The 20,188-nt window shown below is 43.0% G+C and overlaps 1 protein-coding gene across 2 annotated transcripts in view; it reads left to right on the plus strand.

Moving 5' to 3' along the window:
* Positions 1–12,044, plus strand: part of PheRS-m (Phenylalanyl-tRNA synthetase, mitochondrial) — a 60,946-nt gene extending 48,902 nt beyond the window's left edge. For both annotated transcript variants that reach the window (XM_068378513.1, XM_068378514.1), the window contains exons 8-9: positions 6,064–6,183; positions 11,741–12,044. In XM_068378513.1, coding sequence (XP_068234614.1) covers positions 6,064–6,183; positions 11,741–11,908 — 288 coding nt within the window. In that variant the 3' untranslated portion in view covers positions 11,909–12,044. The remainder of the gene's footprint in view (positions 1–6,063; positions 6,184–11,740) is intronic.
* The last annotated feature ends 8,144 nt before the right edge of the window (positions 12,045–20,188 follow it).

A 20,188-nucleotide genomic window follows, 5' to 3' on the forward strand; every position in this document is an offset into this window, starting at 1 on the left:
TATGGGATTAAGGGAATGTAGTGGCTGAGCCCTCACCTACTACTGCACTCGCTGCTACGAATGGTCCCAGGGTGTAGCAGTTCTCGTAAAGAGACTGGACATCTTTAAGATAAAATGATGCAAACACTGACTTGCTCCTCCAATAGGTTGCATCCATTATGCTCTGCAGAGAACGGTTTTTATTAAAGGCCATCGAAGTAGCTACGGCTCTTACTTCGTGGGTCCTTACCTTCAGCAATGCAAGGTCTTCCTCCTTTAAGTGAGAATGGGCTTCTCTAATCAGAAGCCTTATATAATACGAAACCCCGTTCTTGGACATGGGCCTCGAAAGTCTCTTGATGGCACACCATAAGGCTTCTGACTGTCCTCGAATAGGTTTAGACCTCTTAAGATAATATTTGAGAGCTCTGACAGGGCAAAGAACTCTCTCTAGTTCGTTACCTACCATGTTGGAGAGGCTAGGTATTTCAAACGATCTAGGCCAAGGACGTGAAGGAAGTTCGTTCTTTGCTAGGAATCCGAGCTGAAAAGAACATGTTGCAGATTCGGTCGTGAAACCAATGTTCTTGCTGAAGGCATGAACCTCACTGACTCTCTTAGCTGTTGCAAGGCAGACGAGAAAAAGAGTCTTGAGGGTAAGGTCCTTGAAGGAAGCTGACTGGAGAGGTTCGAACCTAGGTGACATAAGGAACCTTAAGACTACGTCTAGGTTCCAGCCTGGAGTGGATAGACGACGCTCTTTAGACGTCTCAAAAGACTTAAGAATGTCTTGAAGGTCCTTGTTGGAAGAAAGGTCCAAACCTCTGTGGCGGAGAACTGAAGCCAACATACTCCTATACCCTTTAATCGTAGGGGCTGAAAGAGATCTCTCATTCCTAAGATGTAGAAGGAAGTCAGCTATTTGGGTCACAGAGGTATTGGTAGAGGATATTGAATTGGCTCTACACCAGCTTCGGAAGACTTCCCACTTAGATTGGTAGACTCTACGAGTGGAAACCCTTCTTGCTCTGGCAATCGCACTGGCTGCCTCCTTCGAAAAGCCTCTAGCTCTAGCGAATCTTTCGACAGTCTGAAGGCAGTCAGCCGAAGAGCGTGGAGGTTTGGGTGTAACCTGTCTACGTGAGGTTGACGTAGAAGGTCCACTCTTAGAGGTAGAGTCCTGGGGATGTCGACTAGCCATTGAAGTACCTCTGTGAACCATTCTCTTGCAGGCCAAAGGGGAGCAACCAGCGTCAGCCGTGTCCCTTCGTGCGAGATGAATTTCTGCAGAACTTTGTTTATTATCTTGAACGGTGGGAATGCGTAAAGGTCGAGATGGGACCAGTTCAGTAGAAAAGCATCCACATGAACTGCAGCAGGGTCTGGAACAGGGGAACAGTACAGCGGAAGTCTCTTGGTTATGGAGGTGGCAAACAGATCTATGGTAGGTTGACCCCACAAGGTCCAAAGTCTGTTGCACACACTCTTGTGGAGGGTCCATTCCGTGGGAATGACCTGATCCCTTCTGCTTAGGCGATCTGCTGAGACGTTCATATTGCCCTGAATGAACCTCGTGACCAGAGTGAGGTTTAGACCTCTTGACCAAATGAGGAGGTCCCTTGCGATCTCGTATAGGCTCCTCGAATGGGTCCCTCCTTGCTTGGAGATGTAAGCCAAGGCTGTGGTGTTGTCTGAGTTCACCTCCACCACTTTGCCTAGCAGGAGGGACTTGAAGTTCAGCAGGGCTAAATGAACTGCTAGTAGCTCCTTGCAGTTGATGTGGAGCAATCCCTGTTCCTCGTTCCACGTTCCCGAGCATTCCCGTCCGTTCAAGGTCGCACCCCAGCCCGAGTCCGATGCATCTGAGAAGAGATGAAGATTGGGGGTCTGAATAGCCAACGATAGGCCCTCCCTGAGAAGGAGATTGTTCTTCCACCACAGGAGAGTGGTCTTCATCTCTTGGATGATTGGGATAGAGACTGCTTCGAGAGTCGAACCCTTGTCCCAATGAGCTGCAAGATGGAATTGAAGAGGGCGGAGGTGGAGTCTCCCTAGCTCGACGAACAGGGCCAGTGAAGAAAGGGTCCCTGTGAGACTCATCCACTGTCTCACCGAGCAACTGCTCCTCTTCAGCATGCTCAAGATGCACTCTAGGGCTTGGCTTATCCTGGGGGCCGATGGAAAAGCCCGAAAATCCTGACTCCGAATCTCCATTCCCAAGTACACAATGGATTGGGAGGGAATGAGCTGAGACTTTTCTATGTTGACTAACAGACCCAGTTGTCTGATTAAGTCCAAAGTCCAGTTGAGATTCTCCAGACAGCGACGACTCGTGGAGGCTCTCAACAGCCAGTCGTCTAAGTAGAGGGAGGCTCTGATGTCCGATAAGTGTAGGAATTTTGCTATATTCCTCATCAGATGAGTGAACACCATAGGAGCTGTGCTTAGGCCAAAACACAGGGCTTGGAATTGGTAGACAACCTTTCCAAAAACGAATCTCAGGAAAGGTTGGGAGTCTGGATGAATAGGAACGTGAAAGTAGGCATCTTTCAAGTCCAACGAGACCATCCAGTCCTCCTGTCTGACCGCTGCTAGGACCGACTTCGTCGTCTCCATCGTGAACGTCTGCTTGGTGACAAACGCGTTGAGCGCGCTGACGTCCAGCACCGGTCTCCAACCTCCTGTCTTCTTGGCCACAAGAAAGAGACGGTTGTAGAAGCCCGGGGATTGATGGTCCCGGACTATAACCACTGCCTTCTTCTGCACAAGTAGCGACACCTCCTGGTGCAATGCTAGCCTCTTGTCCTCTTCTTTGTAGTTGGGAGAGAGGTTGATGGGAGATGTGGTCAGAGGTGGTTTGAGGCAGAATGGAATCCTGTAACCGTCCCTCAGCCAACTGACAGACTGGGCGTCTGCACCTCTCTTCTCCCAGGCTCGCCAGAAGATCTTGAGTCTGGCTCCTACTGCTGTCTGGAGATGCGGAGAGTCAGTTTTTTCCTTTAGATGTCTTGGAGCCTTTCCTAGACTTGCTCCTGTAAGAGTCTGGACGGGAGCTTCCTCGGCTGGGGGCTCTACCACGAAAGGGCGGTATGAACCTCGTAGCAGGGGTATCAGCCACTGGGGAGCGATAAGTCTTGGGGACTGAGGTAGCAACCTTAGACTTACGAGCCGATGAGGCTACAAGATCGTGTGTGTCCTTTTGTATCAGGGCAGCAGACAAGTCCTTAACCAGCTCTTCGGGGAAGAGGAACTTCGAGAGCGGAGCAAAAAGGAGTTGTGACCTTTGACAAGGTGTAATGCTGGAGGAAAGGAAGGTACACAGCTGTTCCCTTTTCTTCAAAACCCCTGATACAAACATCGACGCAAACTCACCAGATCCATCCCTGATGGCCTTATCCATGCAGGACATTAATAGCATGGCAGAATCCTTGTCCGCAGGAGAGGTCTTCTTGCTGAGGGCCCCCAGGCACCAGTCTAGAAAGTTGAACATCTCAAATGCTCTAAATACTCCCTTCAGTAAGTGATCAAGGTCTGAGAAGGTCCAGCAAACCTTAGAGCGCCTCATTGCAGTTCTCCGAGGCGAGTCTACCAGACTTGAGAAGTCAGCCTGGGCAGAGGCAGGTACTCCCAAGCCTGGTGCTTCTCCTGTGGCATACCAAACGCTCGCTTTCGAAGTGAGCTTAGTCGGAGGGAACATGAAAGAAGTTTTGCCAAGGTGTTGCTTAGTCTGCAGCCACTCCCCTAAGATCCTTAACGCTCTCTTAGAGGACCTTGCTAGGACTAGCTTAGTATAGGTGGACTTAGCTTGCTGTATGCCCAGCGAAAACTCAGATGGCGGAGAGCGGGGAATAGCAGAGACAAAGTGGTCTGGGTAAACCTCCCTAAGCAGAGCCAAGACCTTACGAAAGTCAATAGACTGTGGAGAAGGCTTGGATTCATCCACGTCTGACGAGGGATCCAGGTGTGCCGCCTCATCATCAGACGCCTCATCACCAGAGTGTAGCGAAGAGATCGGACAAGAATGCTGAACAGCAGAGTCAGAACGAGTAGGAACAATATTAGTGGTTTCCTCTTCAAGTAACTGTTGAGGGAAAACCTGAGGCTCAGACTGCAAAGGCTGAATAAAAGACGAAGCAGAAGGAAGGCGCATGGGTGGAGGAGGCTGACTCCTAGCATGAGTGGTTGAACCCAAGGGTTGCGCTTGCTGAGCGGTTGGCGGAAGCGGAGTAGCAAGTTCCTGTTCCTGTGGTGTGAGCGGAGCGCGATGAGGTAGAGGCTGCGCAGAACAAGGTAAATGTCTCGCAAGCTGAGGCTCCTGATGCGCAAGGCTAAGGTGTTGTGGTGCTTGCCTTGTGGAGGGTTGAGCTCGCTGCAGCGAGAGCTGAGGAGACTGACTCATGGACGGGAGAGGTTGTTGTACCTCAACCGAGTGTTGCATCACTGGTGGAGCAGCAAGTGGAGGCGGAGGAAGAGAGGTAAAATCCTCCTGATCCCATTGTAAAGGTTGCCTTAAGGAAGGCGGAGGCTGAACACCACTGGGAACAGCAAACTCAGAACGTGGCTCAACATCGTACGCCTGGCAGGTGGTACTGCGATCAGGCGGAGCGAGCGCAGGCGGAGCGAGCGCAGGCGGAGGGAGTGTAGGCGGAGGCGCAACACTCTCAGCCCGACACTCACGCATCAAGTCCGAAAGCTGTGCTTGCATGGACTGTAGTAGAGTCCACTTGGGGTCGGCAGAAACTACAGTAGGCTGAGGTAAAGCCTTAACAGTCGAGCTCTGTTGTGGCAGAACCTTACTCCTCTTGGGCGGAGTGCAGTCGACAGATGACTGCGGCGAGTCAGAGCTGAGCCAATGACTGCAACCTGGCTGAGCACTCGCGGACTGGACTCTGCGTTTAAGTGGTCTCGAGACCTGAGACCAACGTTTCTTCCCTGACAGTTGATCAGCGGACGAGAAAAAGACGGGCTCAATCGTCTGCAGGTGGGAGTGACGGTCTTTGGAAGACACGCCCGCAACCACCGAGGATACTTCTGTGCGCCTAACAAGGCCTGCCGAACCCTTATGCCCTTCGACATTGCTTCTCCCCTGGGCTTGGGAGCTTGCAAGAGGTCCCGGACTGGGAGGACGACTGGCTCGCACAGAAATATCCTCACGCACCACACTGGCACTGACACTAGCACTTGGCACTGCACTGACACTAGCACTCGTCACAGCACTGGCACTAATTCCACCCACTGCACTCTTGACCTTAAGTTCCTTGACTTCGGCCATCAGAGACTTATGATCACTTACCACTGACTCTACTTTATCGCCTAAGGCCTGAATAGCACGCAAAATAACAGACATATCAGGCGGAGGGCAAATAGTAGGTTCGGGGGTAGCCACTACAGGGGTAGGAAAAGGTAGGGGATCATGAGGTGAGGAAAAAAGTGAAGAGTGAGAAGAACTCCTCCTAACTCTACCTCTCTCTAACTTAGTTGAATATTTCAAAAGACGGACAAATTCCAGTTCCGAAAGTCCGGCGCATTCCTCACATCGATTTTCTAACTGACAGGGCCTGTCCCTACAGTCAGAACAAGCGGTGTGAGGATCTACCGAGGCCTTCGGAATACGCCTATTGCAAGACCTACATCGTCTATGGGAGGGGGCTTGCGAAATGTCAGACATCTTGAATCCAAAGAGTTAGCCAAAGGGGGTTCCAAAATCAAGCAAAAGATCGTTAACCGTTAATCAGGACTATATAAAAGCTATCTAGCTAATATAAGAAGGTTTCCAGTAAAGCGACAGCCGAAATCTGAGAGAATACTTCACCAAATAGCCGTGAAAATACTCGGAGATCATAAGCGTATCCCAGAACGTCTTGCCGGAAGCACGACAGAGGAATAATTGAGGAGGTGTCAACAAGAAGTACTTTAGTACCTGGCCACAGGTGGCGCTGGTAAGTACACCCCCTTCTAGTATTGTGATAGCTGGCGTATCCCTCCATAGAATTCTGTCGGGCAACGGAGTTGACAGCTACATGATTATCGGGTAAGTTTAATATTGAAAAAGGGAAATTATATTGAACACTAATTCTATTCCAGAGGATCAGTCAATATCCACAATGTCCAAATGATATAAGCTTTTGGCTGCCTACTGAAGGATATGATTCAGCTGATTTTTATGATCTTGTAAGAAGCATTGGAGGAAATATTGTTGAGCAGGTTAGTGGTCTTACTGTATTATATTTTTCACAGAGTTTTGTATTTTTGTGGTTGTCGCTGAACTGCAAATAAAAGCTGTACAGTATTTTGAATTGCAGAAATATTATTAATCTTATGAATTTTACTTTTGAATCATATTTGCACAAGCTGACAACATTGGAATAGAAAATAAATCATTTTTATGACTAATGTGTTGTGTGATCTCCAAGTACTTAACTGTGAAAGGCTAGAACTGGGAATCCAATATGACATAACTACCAAAGAAATATTGTTGCCCCCTGCTGTAGAGCCAGTGTCCAACTTGCAAAGCATGGACTTAATGTGTATGAGACAGACCAAGTTCTGCCACTATTAAACTTGACACAGCACCTTCAATCCTGTAAACTGTCTGCTAAGGGTGATATCATTTTTACGTTGTCAAAACATAAATACTGTACAAGAACCAATTGCCATCTAACTTTCAGTCGTCAAATTATCATAAGGTCAACTACAATGTTGTTGGGGAATAAGAGTATAACCCTAGCCTTTCTCATTAAGAGAAGGGTCTAGTTGTTTTCTGAAACTATCCATCCAATATAGGTTGCTTATCCATGAATATTGAATATTGGAATGAAATCAAAGCTACGGCCTTTTACCCAACCTTACTTCCATCTCTAAGTCATACAATAACTATTAAGTACTGTACTCTACAATACAGTTGGCCCTGAGTGTACTTTCATATGGTGTACTGAATTACTGTATATAATGATATGAACATTTATACATAAAAATTTCTATCGTACATTTTCTTAGACAAAGAAAAAACTTTCATGTAATCTAATAATTTGTCTTTGTTCCTACACTTGATACAGACCCTCATTCTTTACTATAGGAGATATTCTAGTGCGAGCTGGAAAATACGGCAGAAAAACCTAACAAGGTCGTTAACAACCTGGCCGGTAGTTATCCACTTTTTAGAGGTGGGGGACCGCCGGTCAGTAGCTACTGTTAACCTTCAATCTAATTCTAGCCGTCGCAGTGGTAACACCGCTGCTCCTGCTTTTGTTTGACTGGCAGACTAGCCTTTCTTTATTGTGTTTTTGATTAATTCTGTTTCTTTTTTCTTTGTTACATGTGATGTCCTCTATTATGAGGAAGTGTCCCGGGGTTCCCCCGAAATCCTGTGGCACCTTTATGTCACCGCCAGAGGTGGATCCTCATTCCCTATGCCCTACGTGCAGAGGTCATAGGTGTTTTGAAGGCTCCCCCTGCCAAGTATGTAGAGTGGTCGCCCTCTCAGTTGGAAAAGTTCGAGAAGAGGAAGAAGAAGAAATCCAAGAGGGACTCGTTACCTCCAGGTTCGCCGTCGAAAAGTAAGGAGTCTCGGGCCTCTTCTTCGACCTCTCGATCTCTCCCTTCAGACTCTTACTTGCCTCCCTCCTCCGGGGGAAGTCGAGGAAGAGTGGCACCATTGATTTAACCCCCATTCCTCTTGGTCAGGCGGATCACGTTGCCTCCCCCAGTGGAGCAATATTTTCCGCCACCAGGAATGACTCTGTTACCGCTTCCATTCCAAATCATGTACAAGCGGTATCCCCTACCCTTGGACTTCCTGGTTCTCCATCAGAGGAAGTTTGGAACCAGTTCCTCACGGGCAAGGTATTACCTCAGGTCCCTTCCTCCTCCGATCTCGTCCTCCCAGGTTCCTCGGAATCTCGGGAAACAGCAAGCCCTAGCTCAGTAGATCCAGAGCATGGTTCTAAAGGGCGCCATCCAACAAATCCCCAACACCTCCCCGGGGTTTTTCAGTCGCTTCTTTCTGGTAGAGAAAGCCACTTTTCTATCCTGTCAAAAGCATTGTACCTCATAGCGCTAGTGAACTCTTCAAAAGCAAGAGATTGTTAATCTTTGTTTCCTTAAAGTGTTAATTAAATACTACTCACAGAATAAATTTGTACTTAAATTCATGTTTGATAGTAGGCTGGGCTTAAAACATGGCATTTAATTTCTTCAGCTCATCTCTATTTATAGCCGATAACATAACGTATATGTACTGAAAGAAGTCTAAAAAAAAAAAAAAGTTTTCAATATTAACTGGTTTCACTGAAGCATTTTTGTACTTTTCTTGTATCAATTTAAGGTAAGTTTATTTATATATATTTTTTTTCATTAGTACAGGTGCTTAGTCACGTAATGGGACCTCTTACATTGGACCAGTACATCTATGGGAGCAGCCGTACTGGCTTCATGGACTTGTACACTAATCCAGAAAAGGATAAGGTACCAGTTGCGAACTGTCTCCCTCTCTAAGAAGAGAGATTATCTTAAGCTTTTTGCAATAGGTCTTTCTGTACCCCTTCAACTTTTCAGAGAAGAAGCATCATAAATGGAAGAAGAGTGACAGCATATCCTTACCTCCAGTTGGTATGCATTCCAAAAAGGTCTGTTCACCTAGCACCTGTGCAAACAGCAGTCATTATCACACCAGTCTCGCCTGTCTGATAGAACCCTAAAATGGTCAGTGAGAAAGCCTTGTAGCGGATCGCAAAAAGTAAAGACCTCATTCCTGCCTACCATATAGTGCTAATGTAGCTATTACATCAAGCTCCCAATTACTAACTAACCCCAAAGGTACTTATCAGCAGGCGATTCTTGAATAGACTGGCACTTTAAGGGTAAGGAATCATTCTCCCTTAACCCAACAAAAAAATAGGAAAGGTAGGTGCATACTCCCCTCCCCACATTGGCATACTGTACAGTGCTGGCGTTGGTCCAAAAGGACCACTCGCCTGTACCCAGTACAACAGCAGTACTTGCAATACACTTCAATAACAGCAAAGGTACCAGTTAGTGTATGTGTGTATATCACTCCCTCTTGAAGGAAGAGAGCACTCACTGTAAGTTCCCCGAAAACTTTATTGAAAGGCCTTTTTCTTTGTCGTCTTCTCCTAAAGAGGATAGGAGGAGGGATAAGAGGCTGGTAAAAGGAAGAGCAAGAGCAAACTCTATATACTTTCTTTTACCAACCTACTGCACTCCCATGGAGGAGAAAGCTACTAGAGCTTCCTCTCCAAAACAAACAAGAATGCTGGGGTTTTTGTCATAATGGGAGTACTTAGAACTCTCACTAACACTGTACTACATGGGTCACCATCCGCAGATGCACATTATTGGGCACTCGGATAAGGGTGACACCAAGTCCAAATTGGGTAACTCCCTCTTTAGGAAGGGAAACAACCATGAAGTGAGACAATTTATACTCTTAGGGTTCATAAACTTCCCTATTGTAGAAGGAAAAACAAAACTTCAAGGAGGGCAAATTGCATAGTCACCCCTCTCACAAGATGTACACAATACATGAGGATTTGAAAGGTTTGATTCTTCACATGAACTAATTCTACTTTGCCACATACTTACTGCTCAAGGAACTTGCAATGAAAAAGTAATAGCACACACACACAAAAAAAAAAAAACCAGCACTTAACCAATAAGAGTTGAAAAAGACCAGCAATATAGTATAGTAGTATGTCCATACTGGTTGCTGCTGAAGGCAAAAGTGGCTAATCAATGGGGAGTAGGTAGAGGTTCCCCATCACACCACCTGTCATTGACCACAAGTCTAAGGGTCAGGTTTGAAATGATGTGGGTAGTCTAAAAGCCTCACAAACAGTTAAAACCTACTGGAACGGTTACCCCTTTGGATGCCTAACCCACCCAGACTGAGGATCATTCCTTCCACCAGAATTATGGAACCACAAATCCAAGAACAGATTCGGAACATGAAAATGGAAGAAAACGATGGATTTGGACATCAAAGGTCCCATTCCATGTTTGTGCATCCCTTCATGGTGATCTGCCCTGCTAGGTGTTCAGATACAGAGAGAGTGACCTGACACTTGGTGAAGGGATTCCCTTCCTGTTAGAATACAGTTTTATGGGCCAAGAGCAAACCTGGGGATATACCAAAATGAGGCCAAAGATAGACTCGGTCTCAAGCGATCATGGTGAAGATCAAAGAAAGAACTCATGCACTTTGAAACAGAAGGAGCAGGCTAGTGTAGTATCAAGCAATGTGCCGGCTAGTTACTACGTGATGATGGATCATGTTCCTGATGGCAAGTGCACATGGAAACTCCTCGGCATGTGGATGAACCACATGGAGAGAACAGCTGATAGATTATTGTGTTCCCTGTTGAGCAAGAGTGTGGGAAAGTTTCTCCTAGCCCAAGAGTTACAAGGAGACAGAGGATCAAATTTCCAATCTTGAGGATGGGAGGAAAAGTCTCGCCAGTCAGTGGAAACAGCTAACTGTCACCCTAGTTTTACCTTCTACTGACCTACCCTGAAGGTACCCATCACTGGGAAAAAACACTTGAGCGAATAGAGAAGTAACAATTGAAAGCCAACTTAACACCATTAGGCATGAGGAGGAACACAACCAATACCTTTATTGGCCTATAACAAGGCTCACAAATATTAACAGACCCCCAGAGTTATGGGTATACAGTGAGCTCTAAAGAAGCATGCTAATGGCAAGGTAAAATCTTTCCTTATCACAACAGGAAACAGGAAAGGTGAGCCCAACGCCCAACCTGCTCCTGAATTTTGTACATACTGTACTGTACTCATATCTACTTGACCAATCCCGAAGATACCAGTTAGCGGGAGAGTAGTCTCCCTCACGAAGGCAAAGAGTGATTTGATAAGTCCGTAGACTCCAAGCGAAAGGCCTTCCTATAAGACTACCCCTTTCCTCAACAACTTCCCACAGAAAGTGGCAAAAAAAAAAAAAAGAAAAAAAAAGAAAGAGGAGGGAGACAACATTGGTACTCTATAAGGCTCACATACAGGGGTATATCTGGCAGACAACGGTGATCACTATCAGGCACAAAGATAAAAGCAAACACTCGCAATGCAACAGGAAATTCCCACCAAGAAAAGAGCAAACACTCTGGACGTTAAGGGAAATTCCAAGTAAACCAAAAAATGCTCCAAGCGACGTTCATCATCTCCCCAATCGACAGTTCAATCTCTTTCAGGATGCCAGTAAACCTCAAATCAATCAGTCAATCTTCAATAGAGGAACTGTGTACAGTGCTGCTCTTAACAAGGTACAAAATGTGTGACAAAAGGCTTGTATCCACAAAGGAACAAATTTCACTTTACTTCAAGCCTACATTCTGTGTGCTTTTACTGTTAAGCAAATCACAGATTAAATCAAACACTTATCACATGCAAAGTAAGAAAAAATCCAACAGTCAGAAGAGCAGTAACGAATTTGTTGTAATCTTTACGGCCAAACACAAAAGGGGTGTGATACAGTGGGGTGGCTACTCCCACCTACCTCTCATTAACTAGTACAAATACATTGTTAAAGATTCAATGGCTGTTCCAGTTAAAAAAGAAGACATCCTCCTAATTAGAGGATGAATATTTGTATGCTTGTGGGATCAATTACATTTTAATATTAAGGTCCAATCCTTTTCTTCAAGGAAAAGAAATGCAATGAATTCAAGGTAAATATTGATATAAATAATTCTAGAAAAATTATTTAATAAAACTTTTAACTTTTTTCCAGGTCAAGCTAATAGATTCATTCTTCCATCCTAAAAAGAAGTTGACGTCTCATTGTTATCGTATTATTTACCGTCACATGGAGCGAACACTTTCCCAAGAAGAAGTTAATACTATTCACAAAGCAATTGAAAATGAAGCTTCAAAAATGTTGAATGTTGTTATCAGATGAAATTCTGTAGTTAAAATAACTGTTTTGTACATAAAATTGAAAGAAATGCTAATGTAAATATTTTTAAAAATAGTTTTATTCGTTATATTTTTAATTGACCATAGCCTTTGTATTGAAAATTTCCTTTTGAATTATAGATATCTTTTTATTCAAACCCATTACTTTACTGTATTATACAGTCAACCACCCTTATTCGCGGGGGTTAGGTAATAGAGACAGGCACAAAAAGCAAGAATCCATGAATACCTGCTGCCCTAGGGTACTTAACTGCTACCTACCAACTCACTGCCCATTGACTATGCGCGGTTGACTAACATACAGTACTAAGTACTGTAACCCACTGTGCCGCTTAATATTGTTTTTACTTGGTTTTTATCACAGTATAAGTATTGTGTTAATGAATTAACACATTTCAGTAAATGAACTGTACATGTACACACGTGTACTACGTACATAAGACTACAGTACACATAACACAAATCATCGCCACACTAATATGTACATGTAATACGTACAGTAAAAAAAAAACACTGATGTTCCTATCTAACAACACCTGCTGATAATATAGCGTATATTACTGTAACATAGGTACAGTAGTATCAGTACAGTACAGCTTAATTAGCTAAGGTAACACTTGCAAGTGATCGCAGTTTTCCACAGGTCTACTTGCACTGTTCAAACTCACCATACCCATACCCTATACCTACCGACATTACTACTGTAAAGTACAGTACAGTATTTTGTATACAGTACTGTACAGTATTTATCTATCCTATTCCTTTTGACTTCGTATATACTTGGCATCTTGTCCATTCAGCTTCCTGTTAGTTTGATTTTCTGGCCGTTCGGCATCATGTCCATTCGGCTTTCTGTATGTTTGGCGTCATGTCTGTTCGGCATCTTGTCTTTTGGCATAACTGCATTTGACATCATGTCTGCACACGGTAAGAGAGGTGAATGCTCGAGTGTTTGGTTGAGGATTGAAACTGATAGGTGAGAGTGATCATGTGTGGGAAGTGAATTAGTTTTTTTTACGGGTGATACTGTATTGGTTGCAAACTTGGAGAAGTTTTGTTGATTAGTGATAGAGTTTGGAAGTGTGTGTGAGAAGGTAGTTGTGAGTTAATGTGGGTAAGAATAAGGTTATGAGATGCATGAGAAGGGAGGGTGGTGCTAGATTGAATGTCATGTTGAATGGAGAGTTACTTGAGGAAGTAGATCAGTTTAAGTCCTTGGGTTCTGTTGTTGCTGCAAAGGGTGAAGTAGAAGCAGATATACGTCAGAGAGTGAATGAAGGATATGAAGTGTTGGGTCCAGTGAAGGGAGTGGTAAAGAATAGAGGGTTAGGGATGAATGTAAAGAGAGTTCTGTATGAGAAAGTAATTGTACCAACTGTGATGTTGTGGAGAATGAAAGTGACGGAGAGAGAAATTAAATGTGTTCGAGATGAAGTGTCTGAGGAGTATGGCTGGTATATCTCGATTGGATAAGGTTAGGAACAAAGTAGTGAGGGTGAGAACAGGTGAGAGAAATGAATTAGCAGCTAGAGTAGTTATGAATGTGTTGAGGTGGTTTGGCCATGTAGAGGATGGAAAATGGTTGTCTGCTGAAGAAGGTTATGAATACAAGAGTTGATGGGAGAAGTGCTAGAGGAAGGCCAAGGTTTTGAGGGGTGGATGGAGTGAAGAAATCCCTAGGTGACAGGAGGATAGATGTGAGAGAGGCAAAAGAGCATGCTACAAATAGGAATGAATGGAGAGTGATTGTGACGCAGTTCAGATAGGCCCTGCTGCTACCTCGGGTAACCTTGGTGACCGCTGATGTAGTGATAGTAGGGGTCAGCATATGAAGCTTCAATTATGGTGGAAAACAGGTGATGTTGTCTGGGGCATTCTAACAGCGCAAACCAAACTCGGCTGAGTCCCTCATCGGGCAAAATGGAACGATGAGAATTTTTTTTTTTTTTTTTTTTTTTTTAATAATGTAGGCTACCTGCCAAAATTGGGGGTTAGTGCCATGGTAGGTAGATAGATAGATGTATCCTGTACTAATCCATTTTAAATATTTTTCTTTAAAGCGGTGACGGCTTATCAACGTAGAAGTGTCATGCCGTTCAGTTACGTTCCTTCATTGTTCATTTCAATCACCTGTAACTTTACAGCTTATCCTCCATCAACCTCACAAACTGTGCCGTTTAGTGGAATATTTTCTGGTAAGTACTGCTACTATTATATATTTATTTTGTAAGTACTGTACATGTGATGAAAATATTATATATTTTTAAGTACGGCACACACTGTACAAACATGATCAGTTCATACCATACTTTAGTATTTACAGGAGTACATTGCATACATATGTGATGTAATATTAGATAGATATAACAGTGTTTTGTTGTCCCAGTACAATATTTACTTATAAGTGTGGCAATGACTCATGTTATATGTACCGTAGTCTTGTACACAAGTGTACATGTACTTTACACTTACTGGAATATGTTCATTCATTAACACAATGCTTTAACTGTGATAGAAACCAAGTAAAAACAATATTTGGCAATAGAATGCCTATGAATGTCTAACACCAAGTAACCCAATGGGTAGCGAGTTGGTAGGTTAGGATTTAACCCACCTTAGGGCAGGAAGTATTCGTGGATTCTCGTTTTTCACGTCTGTCTCTTTTACCTAACACCTGATTGCAAACAATATGTATGTATGTATATACAGGTATTGTAAATCCAACTCCCGACACATCATAAGAATGTATCCTGTTCATAACCTGAGGACCTCTTGTAATAGGATTGTTGATAATAATAAATTGACATTTTTCTCTGAAGACACTGATGAACAAAGTTGTTTTAAATGAGACTTTGTTTTGTGAAGGCTCAAAGGTTGCCGGCATTATTCACAATTAACTTTTTTTACCCAAATATTCATAAATCTATTACATAATAATCTGAATTGTCACTTCTTATAGCATCTCTTACTTATCTAAACCATATTCTTATCCTACAAATATATGTAAGGAAAACAAAACTTCAAAGATCTTAAAATACTTTACTTTATATTGCTAAAAAAGACAGATTAATATGAGACAGCCATTCTAAACACAAGCAGCTAATCCATCAACAACAGTAAATCTTAGCATATATGATGTTTATTATATCAGAATATACAGTATTCAAATATTCTAAGGAAAAACCTCAACTGAAAAAAAATGATAACAAAAAAAAAATTACAACGCTATGAACATCTTCCAAAGCCTGAAGAATTACCTCAGAAACTTCTAATTTCCCAATATCAATACATAGAGTCATATTGGAAAGGATATCTACAAGCTTAAAATTTAGGTAAAACTGTACAATATCTCCCTCCTTTACAGTCTCTCAAGGAAATCAATTTTATTTCCTCTCAAATGGATCTGACCAAACTTTCATATCTGGAAAAAAAAAGAAATCATATCAGCTAGTCCCAATATCAATATACAGAATTTCAATAAGCCAACTTACATTTATGATGCCAATATTTAATTAAAAAGTTACAGGACAGTTCGATTTTACTTAATATTAATTGAGTCAATTTTGGGAAATCACATATTTTACAAATTTATATTTTTCCTCACTACAGTATATGAGTCCAAGCCCTTTCATAGAAATATGATTTCAGCAAAGCTGAAAACTTGGCGATTAAGATTTTATAACGAAGTATCGGTAGTTGCAGGTGGGTGGCAGGGAAGTCCGTGCTCCTCTGCCGGCCCACTGAGTAACCACTTTTGACTTTTGCCTAGGGATTGCAGGGTGGATTAGGCGGGAAGTTAAGTTAAAAGACACGGGTTTGTATGCAGTTAGGAAAAATACAAATTATTTTTCAAATTTTTCATTTGTTCCTACATAGATACAAACCTTCGTCCTTTGATAGGAGACTTTTCCTTAGGAGGGAGGAGGTTCCTATGACTAAACTGGATGGTGTAAAATCCCGAGCTATCAGTACATTTGGACCTAACGAGGAGCGGGAGTGCTAACTTCCAACTATATCTATTGTCCTAAAAGTGTATAGGTAATAGATTAAGCTTCACCTGTTAATCAGACAGTCATGGCAGTAGGTTGGCCAGGGCACCAGCCACCCATTGAGATACTACCACTAGAGAGTTATGGGGTCCTTGACTGGCCAGACAGTAGTACATTGGTTCACTTTCCTTTTGCCTACACATACACCAAATAGTCTGGCCTATTCTTTACAGATTCTCCTCTGTCGTCATACACCTAACACCACTGAGATTACCAAACAATTCTTCTTCACCTAAGGGGTTAACTACTGCACTGTAATTGTTCCATGGCTACTTTCCTCTTGGTAAGGGTAGAAGAGACTCTTAAGCTGTGGTAAGCAGCTCTTCTAGGAGGGCACTCCAAAATCAAACCATTGTTCTCTAGTCTTGGGTAGCATTGCCAAACTGGCGGGAATCCCGCTAGTTCTGGCGGAATCAAAATTTGATTTGCGGGTTTCAAACCATGACTGCGGCTAGCGGGAAATCTGGCGGGATTTCAAGATAGTTCATTCATATTGCAGCAATGTTTTTACGACTGTTTAGGGACTTATAATTCATGAAATTTTAAATTTAAATGATTTCCAGATAATTTCATCCAAAAAATATAGATGAATACAAGAAGTGTACTCAGAACCTGGGAGGGTAAAATAAATGGGCTACATTATCAGGTCGTAACCTTTTTACCAGCATGTTAAACACAACAGAAATCTAGCCGTGATCTAACACACACACTCTCTCTCTCTCTAGCCGTGATCTCACACTCACTCACTCACTCACTCACTCACTCACTCACTCACTCACTCACTCTCTCTCTCTCTCTCTCTCTCTCTCTCTCTCTCTCTCTCTCTCTCTCTCTCTCTCTCAGTTCCATTAAAAGAAGTAAACAACTTTGATTACCCTTATGAAAGATACACACATTTACACTTAGAGAAGAATATTGAACTTAACAACTCGGGAGAATTGCTTAGTGAATCTCTTAAGGCGTGAGGCATCACTTGATCAGATTGACAACAGTTTTTTTCAGCATAGGTTGCTAGTCTAACAGTCTCTGTGCTATCTAATTTTCATTGGTGAATTGTTTCCCCCCATAGAGATGGGTCCAAATTACCCTCAATCTTACAGGAAAAGCTCAAGAGCATATTGCATATAAAGACACAAAAAGATCTCTGGATATATATACCCCGTTGCGAAGTAAAAAAATGTAAGTAAATCAAATGATTTTATTATTAAAATGAAGGTTTCGTGCATTTTCTTGACATTTTGAAAAATCTAGTGGTTTCTCGGCTAAAAATGTGTTTTGAAGGCTTGTCTGGCGGGTTATAGTTCGTTACATTTGGCAACCCTGGTCTTGGGTAGTGCCATAGCCTCTGTACCATGGTCTTCCACTATCTTGGGGTTGAGTTCGCTTGCTTGAGGGTACACTCGGGCAAAATCACAAATTTTTAAGTACAGTAATTTGTATTTTTCCTAACATACTTACCTAGAACTACTTTCTTAGGAGTTACTGGTAACTCTTCCCAACCGACCTAGAATTTTGTGTAGTTTACCCTATTCCCATTTTCTATGGGTGACCTCAGGCGGAGTGATACGCGCCCTGAGGCGACCCAGGGTCAGAGAGCGTGCTAGTGCAGGTCGTGCTCCTCAGTAAGTTTCTGGTCGCGACGTGATTCACATCCCGCATCTCTCTTACCCAGTGCGACCCTTTCTGTTTACCAAGTGGTTCCTGTGCCCGTATCCTTACCCCTTTCCCTTGTGTCCTTGTGTCTCTTGGTGTTAGTGTTTTCATTATGGAGCATCCACGCCGTTGCCCAGGGCCTGTGGCCGGTAAGTCTTGAGGAGCTTTCCTTTCGAAGCCCGAGGTTGACCCACACTCGCGTTGTTCGTCATGTAGGGGCAAAGTGTGCTCCCCTACCGCCACGTGTTCGGAGTGCGAGTCTTGGGGCGAGATTCAGTGGGTCCTTTATGGGACTAAGAAGAAGTCGGCCAAGAAATCGCCCAAGAAAGCTACCGCGTCCTCTGCTTTGGTGTCCCCGGATGCCTCGTCGTGCCATAGCCTCTGTACCATGGTCTTCCACTATCTTGGGGTTGAGTTCTCTTGCTTGAGGGTACACTCGGGCAAACTATTATTTTATATCTATCTTCTTGTTTTGTTAAAGTTTTTATAGTTTATATAGGAAATATTTTTAAATGTTGTTACTGTTCTTAAGATATTTTCTTCTTCCTTGTTTCCTTTCCTCACTGGGCTATTTTCCCTGTTGGGGCCCCTGGGCTTATAGCATCCTGCATTTCCAACTACGGTTGTAGCTTAGCAAGTAATAATAATAATGTAGGAACCTACAGTATACCCACATTGGGATATCTTATAGCGTAAATCTAATATAGATTAATGGGTTTACATCTACATCCCTCCTCCCCCTGGTTTGAAGCATGGGGATCTAACTTCTTTCAAGTGAAACGGAATAATGCTCAGTATGATAGCTTACTTTATTCCATCAACATAATATGTCTACCACTGCATCCTAAACTGATGTCGCAACTGTTATTATAGACATCCTACTTGTCCTATGAGGAGCTAGGAATGCTATACTATTTGTTGAACAGATATCACTGGTCCCAGGGAGAACCTTCTGAAAGACTTGTTGGTACAATCCCTTAACTAATAGGCTCAACTTGAAGGCTAGAGTAGCTCCTATTCCCAACTTCATAAGCACAAGCTTAGGACGGTTCTGTTAGGTCACTAGCTGCTTAATCTTCCTACGCTCTGGTTATTGTGCTTTGAAGGCTGAAAAAATGGTGTTCTTTGAGAGTTTCCTCTTTCATAGAGCTGAGCCCTTTGATGATATACCAAGCTGGTGGTTTGAGCTCTTTCAGAAGGCAGGATCACTCAAAACTCCTCATAAGTAATTAGAGTTTCTAAGAAGAAGAGAGGTCATGGCCTTACACCCGAAAAACCTGGCTGCCTTTTACTGCTGAGACAAAGTGGTTTCTCTCTGCACAAGAAGACAAGGTCTACAATATTCTGTACAGAGGCTCCAACTGGAGAAGGCCCCCTGCCATGGCACTAATAATTTTTGGATAGGAAAATGTCTATATTACATGTTTCAAATAGTTTTCTTTTAATGAAGTTTACTTTATTGCTAAAAAGCCCTTTTAGTATATTCGCGCAAGTGTGCACGGTCCTGTACGCAACTGATCTGGGTTCATAATTATTTACTTTTTCTTCAAAAATTTCCGGGATAGCTATCTATTTCAGTATCCCATATACAGTAATTTCACTGTTTTATGATATCCAGAGGGCTAGATTATCCCTTTTCTTATATTCAAAATGGCTGTCGTAAATGACAAATTTGGAAGTAATTTATATTTATCCTAATTTCTCTTTTTTGGGTGTCTATCTGCATCCTGAGATATACCAGTTTCTGTGAAGGTTGGAGAGAAGACTTCTAAAAATTTATGACAATTGCCCAGATTGTGACAAAAAGCAAGAAGCCTGTCCCAGTGTAGGAAACAGGTCTCCACAGAGTTTGTGAGAATTAACCAATTGTCAAGATAATGAAGGAGACAAATGTCGTTGGCATGGGCTAAGATTTAGGCACTTGTGAACACTTGAGGTACTGCACTGTGGACAAGCCGAAGCGCAGAACCTGAAATTGGTAAAATGATATTTTCATTATAAAATAAATTTTTGAACATACTTACCCGGTAGTTATATATATAACTTACGTCCCTGACGTCACGGCAGAAAATTCAAAACTCGCGCCAATCGCCGATTGGATAGCCAGGTGTACCACCTGCGTGCCCTCCAGTGAGGTACCTGGAACCATTCCATGATTCCTCAGATCTTCCATGCCTCTAGTCTCTAGAGGGGAGGAGGGTGGGAATTTAATTACTATATATAACTACCGGGTAAGTATGTTCAAAAATTTATTTTATAATGAAAATATCATTTTTAAACATAAGACTTACCCAGTAGTTATATATATAGCTGATTAACACCTTTGGTGGAGGGTTAGAGACAGCCAATATAGTTGGAATTCTGCTTAAGAGTTAATAAAAACAAGCTTCAGGGTTCGTACCTGATAAGGAAGCTGACTTCAATGATTCTCTGCCTCATTATCTCCGCTTTCCTTATGAGAGCCAGCGATCCTCCCAGGGAGCTGAAGACCTCTAGGAGCTGTCAAACCGGTGTACATACCTCTATGTGACAGAGCCTCCTCTAATACCCAGTTCTGGGCA

Source organism: Palaemon carinicauda, chromosome 8, assembly GCF_036898095.1.
Source record: "Palaemon carinicauda isolate YSFRI2023 chromosome 8, ASM3689809v2, whole genome shotgun sequence".
Lineage (NCBI taxonomy): Eukaryota > Metazoa > Arthropoda > Malacostraca > Decapoda > Palaemonidae > Palaemon > Palaemon carinicauda.